Below are 19,180 nucleotides of genomic sequence, written 5' to 3'. Positions count from 1 at the left end.
TTAAGAATTAAAACCTTACTAGGGTTTGCATTCTTTACTTTTTTTCAAAGTTTCTGTTTAAAATGTTCTAATATAAATTATATAGAATTCTTATTTTATTTGGGAAACATACCAAGGGATTACTTTGGTATTTGGGGTCCTGCCATTTGTAAACATTGTACCTTCTCTTCTCCATTGAACAGAAAAACACATGGGAGCTGAGATTTCTTTAATGTCAAAACCTCAGTCCTCTTCATCAGTTACATCTGGGAAATCAGAGATCAGTGATATATTGGCTGAAAGACAGTTTGAAAAGGAACAACAAGCAGAAGAGACTTTGAAAGAGTCTGAAATGGACTATCAGAGTACTGTTCCAGAGCCACATTTCCCTGTATCTGAAGAGCGGTGGGCTTTGGATGCACTGAGGAACTGTAAGTGTTTTAGTCAGTGTCATATACTTTTTTGAGTGCTTCCTTTGAACAAGGAATTGTGCCATAAGGATAGAAAGAATCTCTCCTCTCAAAGATGTTATTAATCTAAATGAAATGACTAGGTAGCATAGTATAATTGAAAGTGCTGGATTCAGAGTTAGATACTGGCTCTGCTCTTATAGCCTGGGTGACTTTAGGCTGTTTAGTCCCTCTGAAACTCACTTTCTTCATCCGCAAAATCAAAACTTGGGCTAGATGATTTCTGAAGTCCCTTCTAATAACTAAATCCTATGTCAGTATAATTCTATATCAGTAATATGCATATGATTTAAAAACAAAAAATAAAATTTCACAGTAAGAGATGATATCTATTATGTATCTAATAAATGATGACATCATTAACAACTAAAAAGTTTAGAGAAAGCAAGAGATTGCCCATAGACTGAGACGACCTGGGAAGATATTGTTGAGTTGTTAGAATTGGTGCAGTAGCTTGAAAAATAGGTAAGCATCGATACAAAAAAGCATAAATCTTGATTGGGAGATAGTGAATTTAATTATTCTGATTGAAGTAGAGATTTCATAAAAAGAAGTAATTGGAAATATAAAGCTGTGACCAGATTGTGTGAGGCCTGTAGACAGCAAGGAACAACAGAAGGTGTTTGAGCAGAAAAGTGGAATAATGAGAGAGGTATTTTAGAAAGATTAAACTGGTGGCAGTGTGCAAGATGGATTTGAGCAACTAATATTGCTCAGAGATATTGGTAGGTAAGCTAACCATTTTTCCTATAAGGTTAGAAGAGCTTGAATTTCGATGATAGCAGGGATGGAAATGAAGACTTTAGAAGTATTATAATGGAAGAATCTATAAAACTTAGTGACTAGGTAGAGTTGGGATAGAGGGAAGGGAAGACAGGAGTCAAAGATGACATTAGAGTTTTACTTTTAGATGATGGAAAGAATGATAGTAATGCTAACTCATCAAGAAATGGGAGGGAAACTTGAGTAACATATTAGACATATTGAAAACCTCCAACAAGAATTTGGAGATATAGGTCTGGAGTATATGGGGTTGAGGGGAGGAATAGGTTTGAACTTGGGAATCACCCATGAAGCTGTTGTGATGAATCTCTGAAGGACAATTTCAAGAATAGAAGAGTAGTGCACTGAGAGAGGATCTTGGAAATAATAAAAATTTGTGCACAGAAGGTTGATTAAAAACTCAGAAACCTTATAAAATCTGTTAAATGTCCTTTGAATATCTCCCTCTTATCTAATTTCTGGATAGTTTTGCACATTCCTGGATAAATTTTGCACATTTACTCATCATAAAAGTGACAGCAAAATACTCCTCATAGCTCAAAATTTATATTAAATTTTTTATTTACAACAAACTAAGGAAAATGTCCATTGTCATTGACAAAGTAGTTTTCTCAAATTCATCAGAACTTTCTCTTTGGACTCATTTCTCAAATATAGAGAGAAGTAGGCCAAATTTATAAATATTAACCATTGCCTAATTGATAAGTGGTCAAAGCATGTGAACAAGAAATTTTCAGAAGAAATCAATTATCAGTTGTCACATGAAAAAATGTCCTAACTCACTACTGATTAGAGAAATGAAAATTCAAACAACTCTGAGGTACCACCTCATACCTATCAGATTAACAGAAAAGGAAAATGACAAATGTTGGAAGGGTGTGGAAAAATTGGGTTACAAATGCACTGTTGGTGTAATTATCACCTGATCCAACCATTCTCGAGAGCAGTTTGGAACTATGCCCAAAAGGCTATAAAACTGTACAAAACCCTTTGACCTAGCAATACTACTTACTAGGCCTGTATCTCAAAGATATCAATGAAAAGGCAAAAGGACATATTTGTACAAAAATATTTATAGCAGCTCTTTATGTGATGGCAAAGAATTGGAAATTAAAGGGATGCCCATCAATTGGAAAATGATTAAACAAGTTATGGTATATGATTAGAATACTCTTGTTATGCTACAAGAAATGACAAGCAGATTGGTTTCAGAAAAACCTGGGAAGATTTTTATGAACTGATACAAAGTGAAGTGAGTAGAACCAGGAGAACATTGTATGCAATAACAGCAATATCGTAAAGATGATTAGCTATGATAAGACAATGCACCAAGACAGTTCCAAAGGACCCATCATGAAAATTACTCTCCACCTTCAGAGAGAGAATTGATGAGCACTGATTGCAGTTAGAAGCATACTTTCTTTTAAAATTTTATTTTTCCTAGGGTTTTTGTATGTTTTCTATGTAACATTTTTAATACTAGAAACTTTATTATTAATTTTCAATAGTATATAGAACAAAAAAATTAAGATCAAAATAAAATTGTCAAAGATTTCATATAACTGTAAAAAGGGAAGGAAGAGAGTAATAGTAAGAAACCCCACCCTAAAAAAGGCGCCAACAAGTATACTAGTAATGACAATAGTTTTTTTTGAAGGTTTATTTAATATGGTTGCTTACCCAGAGCAGACTGTAGGACTACTTCTTTCTGGCTCCAGCAAAGTTGTAGAACTCTTTAGTCAGTTGTAGCCAAGTTCTGATATCCAAGCCTCCCATTTTTATATATCAAAGATAGAACTTGACAGCCAGCCAGATGAGCAATAGAAATTCCCTACTGTGAGCAACATGTTGCAACATGGTTAAATACAGAGGTTTTTTTTTAAGTATCCAAACACAACAAATTCTTATACATTTCCAAAAATATATATCTCAATTAAAAAAAAAAACCCAGACCATCATTATCTTTTGGTTAATTCTACCACATGACTAAATTTTTGGCATAAAAAATAATTGTGGGACCTTTTTATTTTTCTTTCTAACACTCCAGGGCAATTTCTTAGGCTATTTTTTGAAGGACAGAGTAATAACATATAATTTGAGTTTGAATGTATTTAATTAAGTTAATTTCTTTGGTATATTTCATTTAAAGTGTCCTTTGCACATTGCAGATGAATATGAAGTGATTAATATTTTCAAAAGTTCATTGTGATGTCAGAATCAGATATTTTCAGTACTATGTGTCAAGGAAGTTTATCCCTTCCCCCTCCTGAGGAGCTTTACCTGTCTATCAAACATTCCTGACATATCACAACTGCACCAGGGTTGCCAGGGTTCCATTTGTCAATAAAAGTCAAGGTTGGGGGCTGGGGGCTGCTCAGAGAGAACCACTGGAGAATTGAAAGGGAGACCAGAGAAGAGACAGAGCAGGCAGGTGAGGGAGGAGGAGAGAAGAGACATGCAGGTTAAGCACCACGTGGTCAGTTTACTTAGAGGAATAGTTGTCTACCCTTTCCAATAAACTTTATAAAATATATATCTGGGTAGTAATATTATTTAATTCTTACAGATGGCAACCAATGTAGGGTTTTGTTTTTTTTTAAGAACCTTAATTTTCTTCTGAAAGAAGTTTTGAATCTTAGGTAAAGCTTAGGTAAGATAGAAGCCGATTCAGTTTGCTGGCCTGCCTTCATATGCGTAACAAACCTTGGCAGAGAGAGGGAATGGACTGCTGTTTTTCCCAGATCTGATCACATCTCTTTCTGTCTTAGAATCAGTACCATGTATTGGTTCCAAGGAAAGAGAAAGTAGGCAGAGGGGGTTAAGTGACTTGCCCAGGAAGTGTCTATGGTCAGATTTGAATCCAGGGCCTCTCATTTCCGGGTCTGTCTGTCTATCCACTGAGCCACCTAGCTATCCCCTTTATAATATATTTTTATATGTAAAAGTATTCTTGCCTTGCCAAATGCAAATCTTGAATTACTCCCATCATTTGCCTTGTCTCCTGTGGCTAAAACTCTCCTGAATAGAATGGGAGGAAATCAGGCAGCCTAGCAGATGGCGTCCACTATATATTTATGATTTCTAATTTCAATTGAGCCTTCCTGTAAGCAAGATAATTGCTTTCCTCCTCCTTATTTGATTCTCTATTCTTATTTCTACAGACATTGTTCAAAACTTGTCTTCTCTATTTGGCCCTTCTGCACTATCTCTTCCCCAACACTCTCAGCAAAGAATCTTGCCTCAGACTTGGCCAGTAAAATTGAGACCATGACCCTACTGTCTCTTTTCTCTTTTTTCTTTGTTGTTATTTTATAACCTGATGACATCATGCCCCACTCTCCTCCTTTAGTTTCTGATAGGCATTCCTTTTTTCCCAGCTAAAGCTAACCCCATTCTGTATGACTTGATCCCATCCCCCATGATCATTTTCAATCTGTTCCTTTCATCTGGTTCCTTTTCTGATATGTATAATATATACTCCAGTCTCCCCCCATTTTGAGAAAATCCCTACTAGAAGCTACCATCTCCTTATTGAATCAATCTATATCTTGCCTTATCGTATCAATCTATATTTTGCCTGCCTTTCACAACTAAGCTTCTAGAAAAAGCTATTTACACCTATTGCTTCTACTGTCTCTCCTCTCTCATACTTCTCAGCCTGTTGAAGTGTAGCTTTCAGCCAAAATTTCTCAGTCTAAAATTTGCCAATGATCTCTTAATTGTCCAAGATGATAGATTTTTTTTAATTCTCATCGTTCTCAACTTCTCTATAACAATTGACAGTTGGCCACACTGACCTGTGTGGGTTTTCATGACACTTTAATCCTGGTTCTTCTCCTACTTATCTCCTCGGGCTCAATCCATCTCTTATAACCCCTAACTTGGGTATACCCCAAGGCTGTGTCCTCTCATTTATCAGCTCCCAAGGATATAATTATCATCTTGATACAGCTAATTCCCACATCTGTTCAGCCCCTCCCCCCATCCCTTTCCTAAGCTCCAGATGTTCATCTCCATCTGCCTCTTAGATATTTAAAACTGGATATCCTATAGAAACTTCATATTCAGAATGGCTAAAACTGAACTGTCTCTTTCCCCAAAGGCCTTTCTCCTTCTGGATTTCTTTCTTTCTATTGAAGGCATTTTCTAGCTTCTCAACCTCACTGTTGTCACTGACTCCTCACTCTCCCTTGTTTAATATCAGTTGCTAAATTTGACTGATCCTACCTCCTTGACATATTTTACAACTGTCCCCTTCTCTCTATCCTCTTGCTCATCACCTGGTTCAGGCTCTTCTCACTTTTTGCCTGAACTTTTACAGTAACTTCCTAATTGGTCTTCTTTCTTCAAGCCTTTCTTTTCTGCAATCTGTATTCCTTCCAAGGTGATTTCCCTCCCACCTCCCCCCAACCTGCAGAGGGGCTCTCTTGCCTCCAGTATTAAATATAAATTCCTGTTTCTCTTTTAAAGCCCTTTGTAAAAGACTGTCTGCCCTTTGACCCAGCCATAGCACTGCTGGGTTTGAATCCCCAAAGATATTATAAGGAAAAAGACTTGTACAAGAACATTCATAGCTGCGCTCTTTGTGTTGGCAGAAAAAAAAAGGAAAATGAGGGGATGCCCTTCAATTGGGGAATGGCTGAACAAATTGTGGTATCTGTTGGTGATGGAATACTATTGTGCTCAAAGGAATAATGAACTGGAGGAATTCCATGTGAACCAGAATGACCTCCAGGAATTGATGAGAGGAGCAGAACCAGGAGAACATTGTACACAGAGACTGATACATTGTGGTACAATCAAACGTAATGGACTTCTCCATTAGTGGCAATGCAGTGATCCTGAACCACCCAGAGGAATCTACAAGAAAACACTATCCACATTCAGAGGAAAAACTGTGGGAGCAGAAACACAGAAGAAAAACAACTGCTGGACTACATGAGTTGAGGGGGATATGATTGGGGATGTAGACTCTAAATGATCATCCTAGTGCAAATACCAACAACATGGAAATAGGTTCTGATCAAGGACACATGCAATACCCAGTGAAACTGCACATCAGCTGCGGGAAGGGTGGAGGTAGGGGAGAGAGGGATAGAATATGATTCTTGTAACCAAGGAATAATGTTCTAAATTGACTAAATTTAAAAAAAATTTTTAAACCCTTTATAGCCTGTATTTGCATGATTCCCTTCTATACACAGACTGCATGCAAAATCCTATGTTCCTCTCCATGACATGCCAGCTCCCTTCTTAGCACCTTTCATTTTGTGTCCCTCATGCTAAGAATGTACTCTTTACCTTAACAACTCATGACATAGAATACATGAATCCCTTCTTAATTCCTGTCTGCTCCCCCCAATTTACTTCCTATCTCTTTTGGCAAGGACTATTTCATTTTCGTCTTTATACTCCCTAGTTCTGACTGAGGACAGTGCCTGGAACTTTGTTAGTAACAAATGCATATAGAGGGGCAACTAGGTGACCCAGTAAAAGACAGCCAGGCCTGGAGTCAGGAAGTCCTGGGTTCCAGTCTGGTCTTAGACACATCCTAGCTGTTTGACCCTGGGCAAGTCACTTAACCCCTTCTGGCTAGCCCTTAGTGCTCTTCTGCCTTGGAACTGATACTTAGTATCTATTCTAATATAGAAGGTAAGGGTTAAACAATTTTTTTTAAGGCATGTTGTTTGGGTAGTATAGGGAGAGTATATAGGAGAGTTAAGTAATGGGCATGAGAATGATTTAAGTAAGGGTGTATATACATACATATATACACATATATACACATATACAAATATATTGATCCACTCCTGAGCTAACTGAATAACCGAGTAAGATGTCAAGTCAAAATTTTTAAAAATACTAGGCCTACATTTATATTATATTGCCAACATTCCTTACAATTGGCTGACTCAGATGGGATGAGAGAAAATATATCATCAACCAAGATCATTGCAGTAATATGTTTACTACAATTATATGGAAAAATTTGGCTCTAAATAAAATTGTTTACTTAAGTTGTTACGACCCTTTTATAAATGCTTTTACATTTTGAATGTTTTCTCTTTGTTAAGACACTATACTGTTTAGCCAACAAATGGCCTGCTGTGTGCTAGAGACTTGACACTGGGGTTACTAAAACATAAATGCAATTTCTGTAGGGGGAAAATATGGATACATATGTTAGATTAAAATTAATATCTATAAGTTCTTATTTTTCATAAAGTTTATTAATAATCACTTGAAATAGAAAAAGCAGATATGTAAAGATTTAAGCCTAATCTAACTGACCACATGGTCCTCCACATGGCTGGCTGACTCAGCCATGGTGTTCCACTGCCACCTCCAAGGGAATAGACCCTGGTAGGGTCCCACACACACCTTTTTATTCACATTCATGGACACAGGGCTGCATGCAAAATGGGATGAATTCAGTAGGCAATCCAGGAGGGAGAAGGGATGAAACTCCCTCTACACCCATAGATGTATATGCAATATAGATACAAATGAAATAGAGTTCAATAGGGGAGGAAGCTCTGAGCACAGGGATATTGGGGAAAAGTTTGATAGAAAGTGGCCCCTGAACAGAGCTCTGAAGGACAGTAGGGATTGTGAGAAGCCCAGGTAAGAAAGGAGCACCGTACATTCCAGGTACAGAGGATCAGCCTATAGAAAGGAAAAGAAATGCAAGATGGAATGTCATGTGTGTGCAATGGCAAGAAGGTCAGTTTGGCTACACTAGGGTTTATGAAGGGAGGTTAATTTATAAGACTGCAAAGATAAGGTGGAACCAGGTTGGTAAAGGCTGTAAATCACAGAAGAGTTTTCACTTGGTCTTAGAGGAAATAGGAAGCTACTGGTATTTATTTGAGCAGAGCAGCACCATGCTGCTTTAAAAATTAGAATTAGCAAAAAATGCTTCCTTATGTTTACATCTATTTCTGAGTAGCTCAAAAAAATTCTTTTTTTTTTTAACCTAATTTTCTCAATATACCTAGAAAGTAGAGGATGTTAAGTTACTAGTATCTAGTAGCTTGCCCAGGCCACATACCAGATTCTTGAAGGTACCTTAATGCATCTAGGTGATCCCTTCTAGCTCTAAGGCCAAGGCATACCATAGGCACATGTGGCAATTTATTTCAGTGTTTTAAATACAAAGTGACCTTTAGCATTTGCTACTTGTGTTATTAGACACCCATTTGTTTATAAGATTTTTAAAAATTCATTTATTTTATTTAAAATATTTTTCCATGGTTACACAATTCATGATTTTTCCCTCCTCTCTTCCCTTCCACCCTCCTGGAGCTGACAAGCAAATCCACTGGGTTATACATGTATCATTGTTCAAAACATATTTCCATGTTATTCATATTTGCAGTAGAGTGATTTTTTTTAACATCAAAACTCCAATCATATCCCCATCTAACCATGTGATCGGTCATATGTTTTTCTTCTGCATTTCTGTTCCCACATTTCTTTCTCTGAATGTGAATAGTGTTCTTTCTCCTAAGTCCCTCTGGATTGTCCTGGGTCATTGCATTGCTGCTAATAGAAAACTATTACATTCGATTGTGCCACAGTGTATCGATCTCTGTGTGTACAATGTTCTCCTGGTTCTGCTCCTTTCACTCTGCATCAATTCCTGGAGGTCTTTCCAGTTCACATGGAATTTCCCCACTCTATTATTCCTTTCAGCACAATAATATTCCATTACCATCAGACACCACAGTATGTTCAGCCATTCCCCAATCAAAGAGCATCCCCTCATTTTCCAGTTTTTTTGCTTCCACAAAGAGTGCGACTATGAATATTTTTGTACAAGTCTTTTTCCTTATTATCTCTTTGGAGTCATGAGGAAATAAATTAAGGGTTTGACTAAAATATATGAAGATTCTAAAGTAATCTTGTGGTTGCCTATTTAAAGTATTATAGCTCAAAGTCAAAATGACTTTTAATAACTATTATTTATAAAAGAGGTGGAAACAGTAAAAGAAGAGAAATACAAAAAAGAGAAGATGTCTAGCCTATCACACTAAATATCGTTTCGGTGCTTGGCTCAACCCAGCAGGACTTATTAACCCTCGACCAGAGGACCAGGTGTTCCACCAATGCTGCCTCCTCTAAGGGGGGAACGCCTCTCCAGAACTAATCTATCTCTAGGAAGCCAGGAAAGGAGAGCCCAGCTATTCTTTCGCCCAAGAAACAGTCCAAGAGTCAAGGTCCAAGTCCAAGTCAAGGTCCAAGTCCAAAGTCACCTTCCAGAGGCAGGTCACCAGCCAAAGCTCCCTCGAAGACTACTTCTGAAGACAACCTCCTGAAGACTATCTCCCAAAGACTATCTCCAGAAGACTGCCCCCAGCCAAAGAAGTTCAGGGCTTTTATAGTGATTTCTTGTCCTTTCCCCTCTTCACAGGGGCCAATCACAGGGCTTCCACGTGCCCAAGGAGGCAGTATCTGTGGGATCCACTTCTTACCCTCTGAAGATTTTAACTCTTATCAAAGGATTCACAAGTTTCTGACTGATTGCAAGTGACCTGTGAACTCCCTTACTTAGTGTCTGGTGAGGTACTAAATAGGGGTACAAAAAAAAGTGATTCACACTTCACAGGGTACAAACCCAGCAGTGCTATGACTGGGTTAAAGGGTAAACAGTCTTTTAAAGCTCTTTTGCGCAAAATTCCAAATTGCCCCCCAAAATGGTTGGGTCAATTCACAACTCCCACTAGCAGTGTATTAGTGTCCCAATTTTGCCACATCCCCTCCAGCATTCATTACTTTCCTTTGCTGTCATATTGGCCAATCTGCTAGGTTTGCGGTATTTATAAGATGTTAATAAATGGTTGTTGATTGATTTGTATTTAGAAATGGCTTAGCCACTCATGAATTCTAATAGAAACCAATGAATGTCTTTTTTTTCTTTCTTTTTTCAGTGGGTCTTTTGAAGCAGTTATTGGTACAGCAGCTAGATTTGACTGAAAAGAAAACTCATGAAGACTGGCAGCATTTCCCCAGGTTTAGGGCAGCCTCCCAGGGGGTACAGGTAAAATGTCCAGATACAATCCAAAATGTCCTGGACCATTCTGAAAATAATAAGACTAGCCAGCCTTGTGAAGGACAGATGCCCCTCCAAACCAGAACTGGTGAAACTGCTGCATGTTACAGCCCAAGGACTTCAATTGAATCCCCAATTCCACAGGATTATATGGAACTGGCATCTCAAAATAGCAGGGCAAGTAACCTTTTAGTAATGGACCACATGATCACGACCCCAGAACCATCTAGCACAGAGCTAGAAGGGGGCCCTGATGACAGCGGAGAGCACTTTTTTGACGCCCGTGAAGTCCACAGTGATGATAATCCTTCAGAAAGTGATGGGATAGAAAGAAAGGAAGAAGAAACTGTTCAGTTACGGATCTCAGGCAAGTTCATATGAACCAATTTTGATCATAGTTATTTACTCTCCTGGTGTTTATGCACTGAGAAAGCAGGATAGAGAGTGTTGAATTATTTCCTTAACTTGTATGGAATGTGTCGTATTTTAAAATGTTAATTGTACCTGAAAAAAATTTTAAACCCTTATCTTCTGACTTAGAATCAACACTGTGTATTGGTTTTCATACAGAAAAGTGATAAGGGCTAGGCAATGGGGGTTAAGTGACTTGCCCAGGGGCACACAACTAGGAAGTGTCTGAGGACAGATTTGAACCCAGGACTTCCTGTCTCTGGGCCTGGATTTCAATCCACTAAGCCACCCAGCTGCCCCTAGTACCTGAAATTTTAAACAATTTGAAAATATAAAATCAAAACACTAGCTACAGCTTAAGTGTGTATGGATATTTGGGTATTTGTAGACTTCTTGCCCAATATCTGCTCTCTGTTTTGCCAGCTGTTGAGAGTGGTGGTAATTTGTTTTTCTGTTCCATCAACAGGAAATGTTCTGATCCTCGATGGCTATGAAACAGTGCAGGAGAGCTCTACGGAGGAGGACGTTGTTCCAGGCCTCCCTGCTATGGGCTGGGCTCACCAGCAGCAACCTCTTCGGGATGCCCGGTCTGATGGAGGAGGTTCTCCATTCACCTCTGAATACCTCATCCAGCCGCGATGGGGACCTGTGGAGGAGTTTGGCTTCAGTGCCCAGAGTCCTCCTTCTTCTACAGACTCACACAGCCAAATCATGCAGTACATTGGGAAGATAGAGGCTGACCTTGAACACTTAAAGGTATCCACTACTGCTTTTTTAAAGCCTGTTTCAGCCTCCTTATCACTTGCTTCCAAGGAGCAAATGCTGCAAAAAGGAAGCAAAGAAAGAATGAGCCACTGATCTCAGTAAACCTTCTAGAATGCTAACCCATGTGCTTTTCTTGTCCATGGAAAGGACTGCATACAAAGCAGAGGGTGGGCAGCCCTACTTCTTAGTGTATAGAATCACAAGGATTAAAAACGTGTTTTTGTGTCTATGTTTTCCTATTATGTTTCCAAGCTAAAGGATATGAATGTATATGATTTTCTTGGCTGATATTTGAGATTGAGAAAATCTGTAACTTGCTGTTGCCTTTTATTTATTTGTATAACACATTGTGGTGGTGGTAGTAGTTTTCTGATTCTTGGTATAGATGGATATAAGCTTCATTGTCTTTTAGACTGATCCCTAAACCTTTTCCTTTGATAATCCCAGCATTGAAAGAAAATTTTGAAATGTGAACAGCAGTTCCTCTAGGTCCTCAGTTCTAGAGGTCATTTTCATCAAATGTTGAGTAAAGGGGCGGAGTATAGGATGAATAAGCAGACTGCCATTTGGCTAAATTGACCTCCTTATCTCATGTGTTTTTTCATTGGCCTTTTTAATATGGGTTTTTTTCAAGTTAAGAGATTGTGCCAACTTTAATCTGTGTTTTTGGAGGGTCGTTGATCCCACCTTAGTCTGGGGTAGAGAGAGATACTAAGGAGTCTAGATGTATATAATAGATATGCTGTATTTTTATTAGGATAAATAGCTTTGTGGCAGAAGGGGGAAGGTAGGAATGTTCTGGCATTTTTGCAGAAATCTAACCTCTCACTAATACATTTTGACTTAGTTGGGATATTTTTTCTTGATATATATACAATGCTATATTGTGCTGCCCTGCAGTTGATGAAATGCCTGAAATCAATTTGTAAGCAGACTATTTGTGATGGACCTCATGCTAAATGACATAAAACAATAAGGCAGCTTAACAAAAACCTTTGTGGGTACTTTATAGGTTTGATTTTCCTTTCTTGTGTACTCAAGTGAATCTGTAATTTCATTGATTTGGGAGTACCCTCTAAATGCACATGATTACCCCTCCATGACTGTCTTTCCTATTTGACTTCTATCTATGTCTTTTAAAAAAATTGGCACAGTATCAGCCTAGTATGCTATAAGATTTTCAATTGACTTCGTGGAGATACCAAACACTTTGGCTGTCCACTTGCTATCTTTATTCTCTCCATCTAACTAACTCCTGTTAATTATTTTTATTACTTCTAAATTATTCATAACATAGGAATGTAAGAGAAATGAAAGTTGTCCTTTTTCAAAAGCAAAATTTCTAAACAAGATAATGTTCTCATTCAAAGGCATATAAGGGAAATATAAGTAAGGACTAAAGCAATTCTACCTTGACTTATTGCATAAAAACCTTTCTTTACCCTTTCTAAAACTCTTCCCCCACTCCCCTTCTGAAAACAGATGAAAATCATATGGATTGTGTTTTACAGAAGGTGGAGGAAAGTTACATGACTCTTTGCCAAAGGCTGGCTGGATCAGCCCTCACAGAGGAGCACTCAGGTATGTGAAAAGTTAACATGCTCTTACATGATCATATATTTTCTTCAGATAGCAGCTCTGGTGTCATTACATGTTCTCTCCTCTCACCTTTTTTCAAGAACCAAGGATTAGGAAACTAGTAAATTGGAAAATTATGAGTACAGTAGTGAAAGATTTACTAAAGCAGCTCTGATTTCCTAGTGGTAGAGAAAATGGATCTCCCTTGGTTTTTCTAGCACGAATGTGTTCTTCAAATGAACAAGAAGTTTAAAGAAGGTTTCCTTATGCCTTTGTATGGACCTGTATCTAATGTACATGTTATCATCTGTTATTTGACATTTCTCCATTAGGTTAATTGGTTCAGCAAAAATATAGCATTACGAAGACAATGTTTTTGTCCATTTGTAACATGTTTCTATAGCACTAATAGCTGTTTGTTATGGCAAACTTTATGACATAATGTTAAAGTTTAGTTATGTCTAATTGACTTTACTGCACATTGACAGACATCAGAATATACTTGTACTTTCTAATAGAGGCACACACACACACACACACACACACACACACACACACACCTGTATGTATGCATATAAACATAAAAATGCGTATTATTAGAGGTCCTGGAAACCATTTCCCTTGACTCACTCTGGTCTTCATATATCTTTTGTTTTTCCCAGATAAAAGTTAAAGCCACAGCACTTGTTGGCTGAAGTTTGGATTCTGAGCCTCGGCCTTGCATCACCACATCCTGGCTCCAGGGTGGACTGGGAGAGAGTGTGTGATAGAGGATCTTCCTGTGGACCTTCAGAGTGCTAGCCATGTCCCAGTATGCTCAAGTGGGAATTGTTTTTTTTCCCAGTATGGCAGCTGCACTTGTTTGTCAGTGAGGGAGTGTCCTTTCTCTCATTTTTTCCCCCCTCACTATCAGAAATTCATTTTGCTTTCAGAACAAAAACCAAATGTACAGAGCTTTGGGTGTAGGATATAAAAAATGTATTTAGACATTTAAAAAAAAGAGAAAAAAGAGAATCAGATGTATTTATTTGACTTCATTCCGCATTTTGAAAGCACATTTTAATTTTAATTTTGCATTTATGGTTTTGTTTTAATTGAATAGCAAGAGTTTTAGCCTTTTGTATTTAGTACACCCAAGGATCAGCTGCTCCTGAAATCACAATTCAGGCCTGGGGGTTGAGGGTGGTTTGGGGAGAGCTACAGGGAATTAGGGTGTTTTGGTTTCACTGGACTGAATTTAGCACTCCCTGCTAGCCCCTACATGGCTTTTTGAAGGGCTGCTTCCCTATGGTTTTCATGTACAGAGTGACCTAGCCTGTATTTAAGAGGAATCAGTTAGAAGATGAGCTACCTACCTGTGTGGCACGCATCCATCCTCTATAGCTAAGGTCCTCTCCCATGTCACAAAAATTTTTAATGCACTAAATAAATAGCCAGGCACTTGAAAATTGATTTATTCCCTTCTCTCCCCTCCTATCCCCCACTCCCACCCCCATCCACTCTTCTTTCTTTTCCATTGAATCATGGGATCCAATAGGGAGAAGAGAAGCCAAGTTTTATTTTCTTGACTGTAAAATAGTCTAGGTATTGTTTAATTTTTACAATTATAGGGCTTTGGCACTTGTATGAATTACCCCTGCAATTTGAGCAGAAAAAAAGAGTGGAAATGCTTCAGAGAGAGGGGAATAGTGGGGTGGGGGGAATGGGAGGGAGAAAAGGATAGAGAGATTGGCAAGGGTGTGTGTCAAACTGAATCACTACTGAGCTGAACCATGGCTTCATGAGCCACGGGTACTGCTGATTAAAGGGCCAGTAAGTTTTTAGTACCTGGAGGTTTGACTCTGATTTTTGCACTGATTGTGCCAGAATGCTCTCTACTTGTATTACAAAGAGAGCCAAGGCTGAAATGGAAAGAAATGCAATGGAGACTACAGGACTGCCCACACAAGCTCTGTAAGCACTTCCTTTGGCTTTACTGCTGTAGCCCTTTCCATCCTGGGAGCAAGACTGACCTTGGAAGTGGAAGCCTGCAGATCAATACCAGAACATACACTGGACCCTCCAGGCTGGTTCTTGATACTGCCTGCACTAGGGTTAGTAGCACCATTGGCAGTACCCTACAGAGGATAGGGGTTTCAGAACTGTCACTCGAAAACATCTTCAGTCACAGTCTTTGAACAATATTCTTTGTACATCAGGTAAACAAGCTTTGGAGTTTTTTATTTTTGTTTTTTGCCAATTAAAACCATGTGCCAAATCTGCAGAATCCTGTTCCTATACAAAGAATTCATTTTCCATACATCTTCCACTAGTATCCTCCACTTTCTGTGAATGGTCAGTGTGTGAATTTTACCCCCTTTTTAGCTGTCACAGAGAAATCAAGTTTTTCTCATCATGTATGGCAGGAATTCCCAGGTGTTTTTCAAGCATCATGAAGCTACAACTTAATCAGTTCATCTGGCTGCATCAAGTTCTCTGCCTGTGTCTTGTCACCTGAGCTATGCTTTTTGGACATGGCTACAATCACTCATTTGGGGATATGCCTGTAGACTGGAACTGCATCTCAGATTATAAACAAAATGTAATTTAAACTAGAATGGGGTAAGGAGCTTTAAAAGCAAAACCCAAGTTCACAGGATACCAGCCTGGAGTTTTCCCTGATCTCCCAAGAGGAGCCTTGGATCTCCCAAGAAACAAAATGGTTACATCATGTACTGCTGGCAAGAATACTGTGGTCATTGTCAACCCAAAGGGTTATCTGTACACATGTATCCAGCCATACATCAGCACCAGCTGTCTACATCTTTCTGTATCAAAGGAGATGGTGTTAAGTGGGTATTTGAGAAATGCCCACTGATAGTTTAATTTGGGGGCAAGAGCAATATTACACAACTAGAAGTTTGCTCCAAACACCTAAAGAGTAAACCACTTAACAATGCATATCTCCTTCAGGAGGTAGGAAAAGTGCAATGCTTTAAATTCTATCCTAGTTAATTCAGTAAATGGTCTTGAACAAGTTAGTTATCCTGTCCTTCCTTCAGCTTATTACTCTGCATGATGGAGATAAAGTCTAGCTGAAAAAATAAAAAGTAAAACCAACCCATATAAAATGTAGCTCAAGTGCTACAGAATTAAGTATTTAGTATCTCCAAAGTATAGTCCAGAAGAGATTCCAAAGCTTCAAGTGCCCTTTCCATCTTAGAACTGCCAGTTAAGAGGAAGACAGTTTCCCTTAAGTCATTCTATCCACATCCTTCTGTTACTTTAACATCCTATCTACCCCCTTCCAGTTGAAAGGGTTAGGAAATTACAGGTCACACTCCTTAAGCAAAACTGGTCATTAGGAAGTCCTTTTCTTAGGGAGAGATAAAAGAGAAGGTGAGATCCTATTTTCCCAGAAGGACACAATAATAGAAAAAGTGATCTACAGAAAACCAATTAGTTGTTTCAGGGGATGTTGAAGGGATTTACTAAATGTATTCTGTTCTGTTGGTTTTAATGGCCCCCTTGATTGTTAAATGGTGAAATACATTTAGAACATTTCATTCCCTTTCAGAGAACAGAAAGTTAGTCAAGTTATATTGACAATCCCAAAGCACCATGATTTAAAACTGAGTTCCCTGTTCTAGAATCCATATGCTTTGCATACTCTAAAATCAGCTTATATTCAGGACAAATTTGACTTCAAATTAACTTCCAGGTTTCCCATCTGATCATGACTTTTAAAAGCTAAGGGTCTCATTCATTGAGGAATTCTATATGTGGTGGGTTTTTTTCCAAACACTTAGTTCTGTTTTCCTAATAGAATTAGTCCCTGTTTAAAAAAATGCTTTGTTTAAAAGCTAGTACAGAAGAAAGCAGGTCTCACTTAAAATTTTTCATTGTTGAGAGCAACACTGCTGCTTCCATTGCTTTCTTCCTTTGCTCTTTTGGTGGTGGTAGATTCAACAGATTTTATGGAGACTGATATATACATATTTCAAACTGAGATCTATCTCTATGCTCTAAAAAGCAGTATTAATTTGACTTATTAGCCTGGTAACCTCAGATATCTCATTGTTGAAAACTGTAGGCAATATTCAAAGAGAAACTAATAGGACAATTTAGCTAAAATTTTGTTCATGTGCTTCCCACCTTCAGCATTGTTATGTTTTTGTAAAATATTCTTTAATTCCCACCCCTAATACCTTTCAAAATGCCCTCTCCCAAAGTGTTCCTTTCTCCAAAGAGTTTGTAATTTCCTTACCCAAGTAACCTGTTTCCTTCCACTGGTGTTGGTGGTTTTGTTGATGAATTTGCTGAAGGAATGTGCTTCCCCCTGAACACCCCCTTCCCCCCACCCCCCCAAAAAAGGAAGCAAATCCCCTCTATTTCCAGGTGTAAACTGACAAGGAAGTGTACTGCAAAAATGGTCACTATAATGTGCAAATGGTTGGTTATTATTTTTAATAAATCTTTGAATCTCTTCATACTAGAACATCTTATTTTCCTTGTACACCATACAATCATGTACTCTTTTAACAGAGATTACTTTTAAAAATCTGGAAGTATTCTTTAAAGAAAACTTTATTAATAATCCTGTATTTTTACTGATCATGTTTTGAAATGTCTAAAAGACTTTATTGTTCTAATTATCCAGATGTACGTTTGTAAAATAGCTCTTTTATGAACTAGCTGATAAGGTTGTATGTTTCTGGAACAAAATATTGGTCATCTAAAAAGAACTTTGTTTTCTGGGATCTGGGAAAATAGAAAATGAACATTCAAATATCATTAAATAAGTTTAAATGAACCAAGTATGCTATTTTTGGTTTGTTTGTGTGTTGTTAGATTATCTCTAGCTGCCTGTGATGTAGGAAAAAGTGGTGAGCCAGGCAATCATTAGATAATCTTGGTAGACATGATTTTAAGAAATGTTACTTATCAAGACTTCTTTCCCAGGGAAGGTGGCCAAATACAGCTCAGTAATGTAAAAACTTTAATGAATATTGTTGGATCTAGGGTTCATGAACTCCAAGCATCTGGAGAGAGTTCTTTATAGCTCACACAGAGACATTTTTACTTAAATATTACCTTAAACTGAAAAGTTTTAATGTTTTTATGGTAACTTTATTACCAGGTGCTGAGGCTTCCTAAGGTGCCAAAATCTCTCTGCTCCTATGGATGCTAGTTTACTCCAGTGGGATTTGTGGAAATGAGCTGCCTTGTGTCTTTTGATTTTGTAGTTTTGTTCTGATTTTTAGTCATCCTCAGGTACACTTGTCCACCAGTCCACTTTAAAAGTTTTAACTTAAGAAGATTATGCTTAATACCTTATGGCATCTTTTACTAAAGAATGTCCAAAGGTACTTTATAGAAATCAACTCTTTAGCCCTCTCAGTCCTATTACAGTATATATCATAAGTATAAGTAATAAAGTTCCAGTATTATCCCTTTTGCTTCCAGAAAGCAACTTTCTGAGGAAAATAAAAGCTAATTCATTCTCCACATTTGTAAAGCAGTTTTTAGCATTTTCATTTGAGTCTTAGAATGGGCAGGCCTAAAAGTAATATTATCCTCATTGTCCAGATGAGGAAACTAAGGCCCTGAGAATTGATCCCAGGTCCACTGCTGTGAGAAGCATATCACTCTGCCTCTTAAAGTAGTGTATTTAATCTCTTCTGCATTCTCTTTTAGACCAAGTACTGATATTATACAAGACTTTTTTCCCCTTCTAGACTCATCAATTTAGATAAGAGGTTATCTCTCCTGTCATGCCAGTTGAGTTTTACTGTTTCATGATGCCTAGACAATATGATGGATGTCAACCACAAATTAACAAGCATCTATTAAGCACTCCTGCATGTGCACCAAGTATGTACTAGGGACATAGAGACCAAAATGAAAGTCCCTGCCTTCAAGGGGCTTATGTTCTATTGGGGAGACAATGTAATACATGTAAAATAAACAATCGATATTGAGGCACTAGTAGCTAGGAGAAACACAAATGATTTCATGTAGAAAGTGACTTTGGAGGGAATCAATTCAGTGATAATCTTGAATCCAGATTACAAAGGATTGATAAATGTCTAAAGTAAGACGATGTGGAAGCTGGCAGAGTAGGCAGCTTTTTTCTAGAGATTTGACCCTCAAGGGGAAGGGA

General features: G+C 38.0%; 1 protein-coding gene across 4 annotated transcripts in view; it reads left to right on the top strand.

The window, feature by feature from the left end:
- The window catches only part of ARHGEF12 (Rho guanine nucleotide exchange factor 12), a 227,338-nt gene extending 209,508 nt beyond the window's left edge, over positions 1-17,830 (top strand). For all 4 annotated transcript variants that reach the window (XM_007494637.3, XM_056794216.1, XM_007494636.3 and 1 more), the window contains 5 exons: positions 183-410; positions 10,163-10,651; positions 11,162-11,451; positions 12,972-13,041; positions 13,701-17,830. In XM_007494637.3, coding sequence (XP_007494699.2) covers positions 183-410; positions 10,163-10,651; positions 11,162-11,451; positions 12,972-13,041; positions 13,701-13,711 — 1,088 coding nt within the window. In that variant the 3' untranslated portion in view covers positions 13,712-17,830. The remainder of the gene's footprint in view (positions 1-182; positions 411-10,162; positions 10,652-11,161; positions 11,452-12,971; positions 13,042-13,700) is intronic.
- Positions 17,831-19,180: the final 1,350 nt, after the last annotated feature.

This window comes from Monodelphis domestica, chromosome 4 (assembly GCF_027887165.1).
Source record: "Monodelphis domestica isolate mMonDom1 chromosome 4, mMonDom1.pri, whole genome shotgun sequence".
Lineage (NCBI taxonomy): Eukaryota > Metazoa > Chordata > Mammalia > Didelphimorphia > Didelphidae > Monodelphis > Monodelphis domestica.
Note: the sequence above shows the minus strand (reverse complement) of the source record. Positions and strands in the feature narration are given on the sequence as shown.